The 14,831-nt window shown below is 35.8% G+C and overlaps 1 protein-coding gene across 1 annotated transcript; it reads right to left on the reverse strand.

The window, feature by feature from the left end:
• Positions 1-228: 228 nt before the first annotated feature.
• LOC109674183 (olfactory receptor 12D1-like) lies at positions 229-1,155 on the reverse strand. Its single transcript, XM_074081710.1, has one exon. The coding sequence runs from the start codon at positions 1,153-1,155 to the stop codon at positions 229-231; it is 927 nt and encodes a 308-aa protein (XP_073937811.1).
• Between the last annotated feature and the right edge of the window lie 13,676 nt (positions 1,156-14,831).

Raw genomic sequence — 14,831 nt, forward strand, 5'->3', positions numbered from 1 at the left:
AACCTGACATCCCCCAAAAAAATCAGCATTAGGGTCCTAAGAATCACATTCATTCAAATTTCACTTAAATACAATGTGTTGTTAAATACAAGTAGAATCTATTTTCCCCAATGTCTTTCCATACATATCTTTAATACATATTCTAAGCAATTTAATTAACAATATAATTTGACATCTCATTGTTCTTATTGCTTTCATGTTTAAAATACCTCAGAAGATTACATCACGTCAAAGCTTTTTGCTGATCATCCTGTTCAAGGCACCTTTTACTTTCTTATTCCTCAAAGTATAGATCAATGGGTTTAGAGCAGGAGTCACCACAGTGTACATGATGGCAATGACCCGGTCCTGGTCCAGGGAGCTCCCTGAGGCAGGTCGGATGTAAATAAAGAGAACAGGAGTGTAAAAAAGAAAAACTACGGTGAAGTGGGAGGCGCAAGTGGACAGTGCTTTGTGAAGCATGCTGCAGGAATGGGTCTTGAGGAAGAGATGAGTGATAATGTAAAAGTAGGAGAGAAGTGTGAGAAAGAAGGGACCCATGGCGATGGTCCCTGTGACAGTATTGAGCAGCCGCTGGTTGAGCTCAGTGTTCCCACAGGCCAGCTCCAGCAATGGCTTAACATCACAGAAGAAGTGATGGATATGGTTGGAACCACAGAAGTTCAAACGAGACGTCATTATGGAGTGCATTAGGGCATGGAAGAAACCAATGGTCCAGACAGTGACAGCCATCAGGGCACAGAGCTGAGGATTCACAATGACAGTGTAATGAAGTGGTTTGCAGATAGCCACAAAGCGGTCAAACGCCATCACAGCCAACAACATGGCCTCGGTGCTTCCCAGGAAGTGGAAGAAATGAAGCTGACTTATGCATCCCAAGAAAGAAGTTGCTTTGTTTGTGGAGAGGAAGTTCTCTAGCATCTTTGGCAGTGTCACTGTGGAGAAACAGATGTCTAGACATGACAGATTTCCTAAGAAGAAATACATAGGTGAGTGGAGTCTTGAATCAGAGATGACAACTTTTAGGATGGTTCCATTCCCAGCCACATTGACAAAGTAGACAGTGAGGAAAAGAGCAAAGAGAAAAGGGTCCAATTCTTGAATATCTGTCACTCCCAGGAGGATAAATTCATTTTCTGATGTTTGATTCGCCATTGCTTAAAAGAAAAGATAATTTGTGGCACATTATCCCTAGTGTGGATTTGCCTTTCCAACCAATTATTTTCTTACAAAAAAAAAAGTTTTGAGAAAGTATTGTTTTCCAAAGTCCCACCTCAGATTTTGTGTAGTATGCACTCATTAGACCATTAAATATTAAGACAACATGTCTGTTGTGGACAGTGACTCAAACATTTTAAAATTTATTAGATGTGTCATTATGTTTTCTTTCTTTTAGGGATTTGGAGTAAGACACCAGCCCTCATTTTCCCTCACTATGAACATTTACATTTTGATCCAACATCATGAATCCCTACCATAATAACAAACATACCACATGAATCACATGATAGCTTGACTAGATGTATACATAAAATTTTCTCAGTACTGGATCTGATGATGGGCTTAGTGTCTTCCCATAAGCTGAGGCATTAAATATTTTAGAAATAGATTCCCAAATTACTTATTTTCCTCAAAGTTTCTATTGTTTCATTATCCTTAAAAATCTGTCTTCTCACAGCATAATAAAACCTACCAAGCAGTGTTTGAAAAAGGGGGAAGAGAAAGAGGAAATGGAAATATAATAAAGGGGGTGAAGTTGTTCAAAGTACATTGTATGGAATCACCACAATGAAACCGCCTGGTATTTTTAATGTATATTAATTAAAAATATAATAAACTATCAAAAATCCTACCTTTTCTTAAGGCTGATTTTCTTAAACCTATTTTTATTTTGCCTGAAATAAACATACTCTTCAATAATAAGAAACTTTACCTTCTTCTCTTCTAGCTCCATTAATAGGACACCGGTAATTGTGTCATCTTTTGCGACCTTAGAATTATGTCTATCTTAAAGCAGTTTTCTCCAAAGTTGCTGGAAATTTTCTGCTCTTCTCATTTCAAAAATTAGTTTTCTCTATTTGCTGTAGAAAGTTGTGTTTTTTTTCCTAAAGGAAAGTACCTTTTTTTTTCACTTCATTTACATAGTTGAAAGAGTAGTTTTTCTTCAGTGAATGTTAAAACTCATGAGGAATTGTAAATAGGTTAATTCTAAAATATTTAACATTTGACTAAATTTTCATCATTGACTGAAAGGCAGAAACTTGCTGAATTGACATTTTCCTCCATTATTTGCAAAGGACCTCAATTATCTCTTTAAGATACAGTGCTGAAAGCAGACACAATTACATGCAGGGACTTCCTTTTTGTCCCTTTCATTTAAAGATGTAGTGAATTAGCTTTTGTCTATCAGAAGGGAAGAAGCAAGCATGTGTGGGAAACGTAACTGAGAGGTAGCAAGAGACCTCTAAGAACTGATAGAAAGTTGAAAAGATGCTGATTTTGAGGTGCTTCCTACAAACAGGTAATCACTCAAGGTTTAAGAAATTGCAAAAGGGAGAAGAAAATAATTGGCTGTTACTAGGCTAAACAAAACTAATGAGCTAGGAAAAACTTTTGGATTCTGAGCTGGATAGTTAGGAGAATTTTTGAGAAATGATCTAACTTCTTCTACACTTCTGTGAAGAGTTGTCTTCAAGTAGCTCAGTGTAGTTTTCTTTCACAGTCATGCATATTTTACGTTTTTAAAAATATTTGACACTTCTCTTTAAAATAGAAGTCATATGCCAAATATTATTTATGATTCTCTGACCAAAAACAAATTTATACCAAAACACATATGGGAAAATGTTTGCCTAATGTTTATGGAAAATTAGCAATCAGACTCATCTGTACCAATTTTAATAATTAGACATTTCAGATTTGGCATCTTAAATGTTTAGGGAATCAGGCATGTTGAATAGTGATGAGACATGGCTGTAAGAACATAGAAATTATGTGGCTTCATAACTCTCAATCTCAATGAGAAGTCCACAGCAGACTGATTTAGACTGAGAAACCAGTTCTAAATCCTTGGCACTGAGAGTTAATAATTACAAGCAGATCACTCACTAACAGAAAATACAGGCAACTTCCAGGTGTACGCTTACCTGATTGAGTGTTCACAATCACTAGGAAGAAAGTTTTACTTGATTATATTATCAGTAATTATAAAAACTGAAAAATATTTAAATTAATACTTCTTGTGATTGCAGCATAAATCCTTCATCTTCAGAAACTTCTCCTTGTCATTCTGCAATTCTCCTGCCATTTAATGAGGCATAGCTCTCCAGACATAGAAATCCGAAGAGATAGTGTCTGCTGATTCTGAGCAGGATTGATGTAAGAATAAATACTATAACTTCCCACACTTGTGAAATTCCTATGTGGTGTTCCATTTTTTCCTGTTTTCTTAATTATATTTGCTCTTTATTTTCCTATCCATGGACAACACATGTCTCAGTGGGCTAATACAGTGTTTTAATAAACTTTCATTTCATTTTCTCAGAGGTATGAGTTCACTTTGTCTACCTGGGAACCTCCCTGGAAATACTCTAGGGTATAAAATGGAAAGAAAGCTGGCAATAAAAGTTAAGAAATCTGTGGTGGTGACATCCTTTTTATTTGTAGAGAAAAGTGATTATATTTAATGTTATACTATTTATTTCTGTGGTTCTGTGGATAGCAAAGAAAGAGGGATTCAGCAAATAATTTGCTTTTGTTCCTTTTAATTCATACTCTTCATGAAAAAATTATTTTCCTTAATTTTCTTGTCAAAAAGCACTGGTATTTCCAATGTATATACTCATGTCTTATGGCAACTCTCAGGTAAAAAATAAATAAGTAAAACTAATTTATTCAAGAGATGTCCGTTGTGATCTGATATATATTCAAACTATATAATAATAGTTACACATTCAATGGAGTTTGTCTATCTTTTTATTGAGTTTCCATTCTTACTGCTATGCAGGAGTTCATTATATATTCTTCACATTATCCACTCCATGTTGTTTTTTATAATGCAAAAATAACATAAAAAACATTTATTGTATGTTCATTGTATATAAGTTATGGTTTGGAGTTGTTTATATGTATTCACTCATTTAATTCTCAAAATTCCAGAATATAAGAAGAATGAGTCAAGAAACTTCTTCTGTGTGATTGTGTTAATGAGAAGAGAGTCATGGAAACAAATGAGGGATTACATTTCAAAGACAAAAAGAGAGGAAGAGCATCAGGAATCAATAAAAGAGGAAACAAGAAAGCTGAAATACATAAAGAAGCAGAAAGGTTGGCTGAAAACCACAAACTAAGGCAGAAAAAAAAAAAGCAGCAAACAGTTCTAAGCCTCTCCCCAGCTTCCTGGGAAGGGGAAGTGGAACCTCAAATACCATTACAAGGTAAAACAGACAGCCAATTCTAACTGCAAGACAAGCCTATACTTTCTACAAACCTTAAACCCAGTGTGAAGATCTGTCAGTGACTGGTCTGGTGTGGAAGGGTAACCTTGGTGAAGGAAGACATTCTGCTACTCCCCTTATCTAAGAGGGCAATAGCTAGGCACCATTTTAGGGAGGGCCTGTTGTTTTGAGACTGTTATACCCCAGGATCCATAAACCAAGGACCACCATGGCTCAGATAGTCTTGGGAAACCCAGTCGCAGGGTCTGGGTAAGACAAGACCACAAGAGATTGTCAAGGAGAAGAAGAGGGTTTGATGTGGCCCCACAGAGAGGTCAAATTGTGGGAAACCACCCTAGAAGTGCTAGCAGCACAGGGTCCTGGTACCTTAGGGCCTAATGGGGTTTGGAGAGCTCACTCTCCCTGGCCAGTACTGAGTCCCATTGCCTGAAGCTAAGATGGAAACAAAACACTGAGACCATGAGAGAGTATTCTGCTTTCTGGTTATGTGTGTTGACTACTGCATGTGTTGGAGCCCTGTGCCAAAACACACTGGATCACTTGAATCCTACAGCCTTTCCTGACCCCTAAGAGGTAAACAGTTGGTCAGGGCCTGAAATCATCAAGACCTGTCTCTTGAGAATAGCATCCTGGCATTTGTTTGCTGATAGTCAGAACTGAAGGCCCAAGTGCAAACCCTCTGGATTATGAAACTTCCACAATCTCCTCCTCCACAAAAGGAGGGGAGCTGCTGGGCAGGGTTTGTCAGCATTGAGAACAGCTAGTAGAGTGGTTTAGTTTCCTTAGCTCTCCCCCAGCCAGTGCAAAACTCCATGTTCTGTTTTCTCCCCATTCTCTGACACATTCAGGGGTCACCATGGGGCTCATATACTTATTACCCTTGGGAACACACAGGATGTGTGTGGAATAAGTGGGAACCTACCTATCTCACAAGCTATAAATCTCCCTGCAGCCAAGAGCAGTTCCCAGTGCACAAAGAAGGGAAGTGTCTATGCAGAAAGCAGCCCAGAAGCAGGAAATCAACCCTCTTGCTCTTCTTTTTTTTTTTACAGTTCTTTTTTTTTTTTATTGTTATGCTGGTTGGGGGAATATTGTGGCATTTATGAAAGTTCTTATATCAAATATATCATACTTGAGTTCACCCCTTTACCATTCTCCTCCAGTATCCCACCCCCCATTCCTGGAATAGTTTCAATAGACACCATTTTTCCATTTACATACATGTGTACACAGTATTTTACCATATTCACCCTCCTTCACCATTTCCCCAACTCTTCCCCCCACCCACCATTACCAAGCTCTCCAAGTAGAACCTGTTCTACTCTCCTGTTCTCTGATTTTGTATGAGAAAAGAAGAAAAAGACATTTTTGCTTATTTAAGACAGCAGCACAAGAAATTTCCTTGTATCTATGCATACATGTATATATGTGTTATAGCCTGATTTGGTTCATCTCCTCTATTTTTTTCTTCTTTTTACTTTTGTCCCTTTCTTATGGTGGTTTTGACTGGTTTAAAAATTCTAGATTCATTCTTGTATAGAGAATGTCAACCATATTTGCCTTCTTAACTTCCATCTTTTACCCTCCCCCTCTTGTATGTGACTTCCCCTTAGCATGACCTGTTCTTCACAGTATTGCCATGTTTGTGTTAGATGTATATTCCAAACATGAGAGAAAAAAATGTGACTTTTGGCTTTCTGAACCTGGCTAACTTTATTTAACATGATGTTCTTCGGTTTCATCCATTAACCTGAAACAACAAAATTTCTTTCTTCTTTGTGGCTGAATAAAATCCATTGTATATACGTGCCATATTTTCTTAATCCATTCATCATTAGTGGGGCATCTTGGCCATTTCCATAGGCTAGCTATTATGAATAATGCCACAATAAACATGGATGTGCAGGTGTCTTTGTTGTGACCTGACTTAATATTCCTTCAGGTATGTCCCTAGGAGTAGTATTGCTGAATCATACGGCAGAAAGTTTGCCACCATCTGAGCAATGCTGGGGATCATACCTAGTGCCCTGAGTATAGGAAAATGCTTGGCTACTGAGCCATACTTTCTACTCCAGTGGTGAGAAATAGACATTCAACTGGCCACTACCTTGTCCTACCTGATCATTGGGACTATTTCAGTAAAAAGATTACAGGTGTTTAAAACTTCCAACTAACAAATTGGCCTCAGATGCATAAATCCCAACATAGAAATACAATTAGCATACAAAACAAAACACACAAGACAACAGGTCTCCTCCGAAGTCAGCAATTCCACAATAAAAGACTTGAACAAAAGTGAAGTGGAAGAAATTTTTAAAAAATGAACTCAAAAGAACAATTATAAGAATTGCTAATGAAATTGAAGATGAAATGTTAAAACACTTGAATGAATTCAAAGAGGATACAAAGAAACAGTTGGACAAACTCAAAGAGAATTTGAATAAGCAGCTGAATGAAATAAGGAAGATGATGCAGGATATAAAGGTGGAATTAAATAAAAATATAGAAATCCTGAAAAAAATCAAATTGAAGTTCTGAGATTGAAAAGTTCAATAAACCAAATAAAAATCTCAATTGAAAGCCTTGTTAATAGAATGCAACAAGTTGAAAATAGAGTATCAGGGACTGAAGATTAAGTAGAGGAATGATATCAGTCAGACAAAGAAAAAATACTATGAAAATATGAAAGGATCATGGAACACTTCTGGGACACCAGTGAAAGACCAAACCTACCAATCATAGTTACAGAAGGAGGAGATATACAAGCTAAAAGCATAGAAAATATATTCAACAAATAATAGCAGAAAACTTCCCCAATATTAAGAAAGGGTCATTTACCAAACAGAAGATCAGAAAAGAATATCCCTAGACAAAGTATAGTTAAAACACTAAATATATACAACAAAGAAAGAATATTGAAAGCTGCAAGAGAGAAGCAGTAAGTTACATATAAAGGCAAACCTATCGGAAAAATAGATTGTTCAGCAGAAACTCTAAAAGCAAGGGGGGTGGGCTGGAACATATCATGTCATGACATATTCTGAAAGAAAATAACTGTCAATGTAGATTATTATATCCAGCAAATCTATCCCTTATAATGGAAGGAGAAATAAAAATGTCAATGATAAACAAAAACAAGAGGAAATTCATAACCACTAAGCCAGCACTGTAGAAGATACTTAAATAAATCCTACATACAGCAGAGGAAGATAAACCACCTTGAAAATATAGGAAAAATAAATCCCAATAGCCAGCTAGGTTAGAAAAAGAAGATTAGAAAAGCAACAAACATAACAAAATGACAGGAAACACTACATAACTTTTCAATATTAACACTGAATGTTAATGGTCTCAATTCTGCAATCAAAGATTGCCAGAGTGGATCAAAAAGCAAGACTTGACCATGTGTTGCCTAGAAGAAATGTATCTCACTGTCAAAAACAAACATTGTTTAGGGTGGAAATCTGAAAAAAGATTTTCCTAGTAAATGGACCCCAAAGTATGTGGGGGTAGCTATAATCATATTTGGTAAAACAGACTTCAAACCAAAATCAGTCAGAAGAGACAAAAAAAGGCACTTCGTATTAATAAAGGAAACAAGCCATCAAGAGGAGATAGCAATTGCTAACATATACAAATTAAATATTGGCATACCCAATTTCATTAAACAAACACTATTGGACTTACCAGCACAAATAAATCCCAACACAATAACAGTGGGAGACTTCAATAATCCACTCTCACCAATAGATAGGTCATCTAGACAACGAACCATCAAAGAAAATTCAGAATTAATAAACACTATCGACAAAATAGACTTAACAGACATCTACAGAATGTTTTATCTACTAGCTGTACAATACACACTCTCCTCAGCAGCCCATGGAACTTTCTCCAAAATTGGCTATTTTTGGGGGCATGAAGCAAGTCTTAACAAATATAAGAAAACTGAAATAACCCACTGATCTTAATCAGACCACAAGATGATAAGACCAGAAATAAATAAAAAAGAAATGACAGAAAATATTCAACCACATGGAGCCTAAACAATACACTGTTGAATGACCAGTAGAGAACTAGAGAATTGGGTGGGTGGGGGGAATAAAAATATTCTAGAATCTAATGAAAATGAAAACATAACTTACCAAAGGCAGTGCTAAGAAGAAACTTTATAGTTAAGAGTGCCTAAATTAAAAAAACCTAGAGAAATCTCGAATAAATAGATGAATAATGTACCTCAAGTTCCTAGAAAAAACAAGAACAAACCAAACTCAAAATTAGTAGGTAAAAAGAAATGTTAAAGATTGGGGCAGAAATGAAATGAAATGGAGACTAAGAGAACAATACAGAAAATCAATGAAACAAAGGGTTGGTTCTTTGATAAATAAGACTAATAAAACTTTAGCCAAACTGATCAAAAGAAGGAGGGAAAAGAACCTAATGAAATTGGAGATGAAAAAGAGGATATCACAACAAATATCAATTAAATCCAAAGAATTATGAGGGAACACTTTGTAAACCTATATTCTAATAAATAGGAAAATCCAGAAGAATTGGATAAATTTCTAGATGCATTTGACCTGTCAAAATTGAACCAAGAGGATATAAAGCACTTAAACAGATCTGTAGCAAGTAGTAAGATCAAAGCAGTAGTAAAGTCTCCCAACAAGAAACAGCCCAGGACCAGAAGGATGCTTAATTCTACTCACCTTTTAAACGAGAATTACGCCAATGCTACTCAAGTTATTCCATGACATAGAAAGGGAAGGAATATTATCCAGCTCATTCGATGATTCAAGTATTACTCCGATACTAAAACTGGAAAACGACACCGCAAAAATATAGATAATTTCTTTGATGAACATAGATACAAAAATTCTTAAAACAATTCTTACAAACCAAATTAACAACACATTAAAAAGATCATACTCCATAATCAAGTTAGGTTTTTTCCCAGGGATGCAGTATAGTTCAGGATACCCAAACAGCATATAAATAGAATCAAGGAAACAATTGTATGATCATCTCAATGGATACAGACAAAGCCTTTGAGAAAAACTCAACATCCTTTCATGGCAAAAAAACCAAAGAAACTCAGAATAGAAGTAATACATTCCTAGAAGACAACATCATACTAAATGGGGGAAAACTGAAATCATGTCTTCTAAAGTCAGGAATGAGCCAAGGGTGTCCACTGTATAGAAATGGTATTCCTAGTCAGAGCACTAAGCAAGAGACAGAAATAAAAGATATTTGAACATTGAAAGAGGAAGCCAAATTATCCCTATTTATAGATTATGTGATCCTAAACTTAAAAGACCCTAAAGTTTCCCCTAAAATCTCCCACATCTGACAAATATTATCAGTAATGTAGCAGGATATAAAATTAACATATAAAACACTATTTCTTTTATATACCAACAGTGAACAGGCTAAGAACAAAATCACGGAAATAATTCCATTCACACTAGCCTCAAAAAATAATAAAATAACTAGGAATAAACTTAACTAAGGAGGTAAAACACCTCTAACAATGAAAAATTTAAAATCTGGAGGAAAGAATTGAAGAAGACACCAGAAGATGGAACGACCTCATGTTCATGGAATGGAAAAATTAATATTGTGAGAATGACTGTACTACCAAAAGCAATCATCAGTTCAATGGAATCCCCATCAAAAGCCCAGTGTTATTCTTTGCATAAATAGATAAATCAATCCAAACATACATATGGAAACATAAACGACCTTGAATAGCAAAAGCATTCCTGAAACAAAAGCATGGCTGTATGTATCACAATGTTGGACTTTAAATTATACGTCAGAGCCAAAGTAACAAAAACAGCATGGTATTGGCACAAAACAGATATGAAGACCGACGGGGCAGAATAGAAGACCCACAAATAAAGCCATACAGCTACAGCCATCTGCTTTTTGATAAAGGATCCTAAAACATACATTGGAGAAAAGATAGCCTCTTTAACAAATGGTGCTGGGAAAACTGGTTATCTATAAGCAAAAGACTGAAACTAGACTCACCTATCACTTTTTATAAAAATCAATTCAAAATGTATCAAAGGTCTTAACATAAGATCTGAAACCCTTAAACTACTACGGGAAAACTCTGGAAGATATAGGCAAAGGCAATTATTTTCTGAATAGGACTTCAGTTGCCCAGGAAATAAGAGCAGAAATTGATCTATGGAATTGCATCAAATTAAAAAGCTTCTACACATCGAAGGAAACAATAACCCGGATCAAGAGATATTGTACAGAATGAAAGAAAATCTTCACCAGCTATTCAACAGATAAAGGATCAATATCAAGAATATTCAAAAAGCTCAAAAAAATAAAGAGCAAAATAACATATAATCCAATCAACAAATGGGTAAGTGAATTAAGTGGCCAGACATTTCTGAGAAGTAAAAATTGCTGATACACACATGAAGAAAGTGTCAACATCCTTAGCAATGCAAGAAATGCAGTTCAGAACTACCCTGAAGCCGGTGTGATGTTTCAAGCTTGAAATCGTAACTGTTTGGGAGGCAGAGATTGGGAGGATTGCAGTTTTATGCCACCCCAGGCAAAAAGTTCTCCAGATCCCAATGGCTGAGCACATGGCATATGACTGTCATCCAAGTTTCATGGGGGAGCACAAACAGGAGGGTCAGAGTCCAGGACAGCCTGGTCATAAAGCAAGACTCTACCTCAAGAATAACCAATGCAAAAAAGGCTGGCAGAATAGCTCAAGTGGTAGAGTGCCTGCCTAGAAAGCAAAAGGCCCTGAGTTCAACCCTTAGTACTACTCCCAAAACCAAACCAAACCAAACAAAACAACAAAACAAAATCCCTACACTGAGATTCCATCTCATCTCAGCCAAAATGGCAATCACCAAGGAAACAACAAATGGGGGTGGGAAAAGGAACCGTCATACATTGTTGGTGAGAGTGTAAACTAGTACAACCACTATGGAAATCATTGTGGAGGTTCATCCAAAAACTAAAAGCAGTGCAAATCAACGTACAATAGAGATATCTGCAGAAGTCACACTCTCCACAATAGGCAAGTTATGGAATCGGTCCAAGTGACCAATGGCTACCAATGAATGGGTGTTACAATACACTATTATATATAGTATTATTCACCATAAAGAAAAATGACATTATGTCCTTTGCAGGAAAATGGATGGAACTGGAGATTATCATGTTGAGTGAGATAATCCAAGCTCAAAAAAGTGAAATGTTACATGTTTTTGCTCATATGTGGTATCTAGACCTAAAATGGTGATAATGGGACCTGGGTACAAAAGGAGAACTGTCTGGAATCAGTGAGAGGGAGATGGGAAAAGGAGAGGTACTCAGTAGTAAAGAAGATTGAAGTACATTACATATATAAATATTACATATATTACATGTATATTACACATATATTGTATGTTATACACAAATATATATATATAAAGACAGCATAATCAAACCTACCACCACCAAACACTGTTTGAAAAGTAGGGGAGGCTTTAAGGGAATATAATAGAAGGGGTGAACTTGTTTAAAGTACACTATGTATCTGTGGCATTAAATCCCCTTGTAATGAAAGTCATATGTATATTAAATACATTTTTATGCTTTTGTCTTGATTTCTTTCAAAATAGGATCCTCTATTAGTGAGCCATATTGTGCACTGATCTACTTTGAAAAAATTTTTGTGCATACTTTAGTATCACTGCAAATATTGCTCCATTGTCTTCTAGCTACAAAAACTGCCACGAGAAGGTCAGAGGTTGCTTTTGTCCTGTTTCTTTCTCTGTCTTTTTTTTAGTGGGACTGGGGTTTTAACTCAGGGCTTTGCACTTGTAAAGCAGGCAAGGCTTGAGCTATGCCTCCAGTCTGTTAAAATTTCTTATGTTAACTTGATTCTTGAGTCCAACCAACACACTAGGAAAATGGAGGAAACAGCATAAATACCAAAACTAATGCAGTTTCAACAGATGCTGTGAGGATGAAAGTCATACGTGAAGCTAGGAAGGCAGAAGCTTTGGACTCTTAAAATCCTGGGATTCTACCATGTCTTCTCTATACTACAAATCTTTGGACTTATTTTTTATGTGAGAAAAAGAAAATTTTACTTATGCAACACTTTGTATGATAAACTCTTAACAGCTAAATGTGCTTCCTAGCTGATTTTGACAAATGATGTACTATAAAGTCATTCATTAAAATGGTGACTATTGCTGGAGAAATGAGAATGAAAAGAGTTGGAACAAAAGTTCTTATTTGTATAGAATTAAGTTTGCTATGTTACAAATGGGCAGCTGGAATATTTGTACCTGTATTTGTCTAGAAGAACTCATTACTTAGAGTGATTCATTTTAGTGCCTATGAAATATTATGGCCATATGTGCACATCCATTTTTTTTTCTGAACTTGAGGTAGAGCAATGACTAGAGATTGGTTGTGAGTTTTAAGTATAATCTATCTGATTTCACTTCTAAATCATTGTTATTATCATACTTCTGATTAATTAGTGACTTTATTCTACAACACTACAGGCAATTTTCTCAACAGAGGATTCTTCCAGATTTGCTACTAATGAGTAACTTTGGGGACTGGGTCTCAATGGCCAAGGAAGATTTCTTTTACAGTCAAACCCCTTCTAATCACAAGAGAGATAAGATAGGTAATGCTTGGCTTCCAAACTGCATCATTTCTTCCTTCCTATGTAACTTCAGCAAGGTAGGCAGAGGGCTTGGAATCTCTTCTGTCCCACCTGTTCACCAAGAGTAGACATTTCTACGGTCATCACGCATGAAGTGGAAATCGGGGAAGCCAATAGGTAAGTGTGAAATGTGGCATTTGACAGAGTCATGGGTTCATATTTCAGGCTGAAATGGACATTTCACTTGTGTATCTGTTTTCAACATTGTAGGTAAATCAATCTTGCTGAAAAAACATCTTTCCTGGTAAAAATTGCTTCTGTGGAAATTTCTACTAGGAATATATATATATATATATATATATATATATACACACACACACACATATATATATATATATGCATCTAGAGTTGAGGAAAGAAATTGGATTTAAAAAACCTGAGAGTTATTTGTTCATAGATATTTTAAGTATGAAACTGAAAATAGAGGAGAGGAAGAAAAAGTGACTTAAAAAGAAGAGAAAAAACTGGCCAAGGAGACTGAGGAGTCAGTGAGATCACTGATAACCCAAGACAATACAGTGGATAACCTATAAGCAAGACAATACAATGGATAACCTATAAGTTTAAGTGGATAAACCTAAAAGTGTTTGAAGTTGAGAGATCAAGTAGCAACTTAAGGACTGAAAAGTTAACTTTGATATTGACAAAAGTTATTTTGGTATAATTGTAAAAGTAAAAGATTGATTTAAGTACATTAGGAAGAGGAAGAAATGAGAATGTTATGAGGGGGAATATGATCAAAGTACATTATATGCATGTATGAAAACAAAATAATTAAAACTATAAAAAGGAGGAAGGGGGATAAAGGGAGAGCAAATATGATCAAAGTATATTATATGGAAATATCACAAAAACCCATTGTACAATGAAAAATAAAATTTAAAAAAGAGAGTTCAAGAGAGCACAGAAAATCAAATAATTCGATTAGAAAGTAATAAGTGATGAAGACAAGGAGGTTTTTTAAAAAATGTATTTGTCTTTTTTTTTTTTTTTTGCAGTACTGGGGTTTGAACTCAGGGACTATACCTTGAGCCACTCCACCAACACTTTTTTTGTGAAGACTTTTTTTTTTTTGAGATAGGGTTTTGCATACTATTTGCCCAGGCTGACTTCGAACCACGATCCTCCTGATCTTTGCCTCCTGAGTGTACCTAGGATTACAGGAGTGAGCCACTGGTGCCTGGCTATATTTGTTAGTAATAAGCAGAAAAGTGGGGCAACGGCTGTACAAGGATGGGAGTATATCAGGATATTAGGATATAGTCCATCTGAGTCTAAAATTTTAGAGATAGATAGTATCTCACAACTCAAAGATGCTGAAATATTATTGAGAATATCTCAGTACTGAGTCACACTTGCTCTGAGATCCAATGCGAACCACATATTTTTTTAGATGAACAACTTGGAGGTGGATATAATAGCAGTAAAAATATTCAAGCAGAAATCATCATGAAGATCCAATGTAGAGGGAAAAGCGAAAGCATCCACAGGGTCTAGGCTGAAGTAAGTATTGTCCTAAAGAGATGAAAGTATAAAGGTAAACTTAATCTTACATGAGAAGAGGAAGCTTCTCATTCCCAATAAAAAGGGGAAGAAAGATAAAATAGATGTGAGAGAATGACAGAGGTAGAATTGATAGGATGTTCCACATTTTTAATTCA

The sequence above is a fragment of the Castor canadensis genome, chromosome 8, assembly GCF_047511655.1.
Source record: "Castor canadensis chromosome 8, mCasCan1.hap1v2, whole genome shotgun sequence".
Classification (NCBI taxonomy): domain Eukaryota; kingdom Metazoa; phylum Chordata; class Mammalia; order Rodentia; family Castoridae; genus Castor; species Castor canadensis.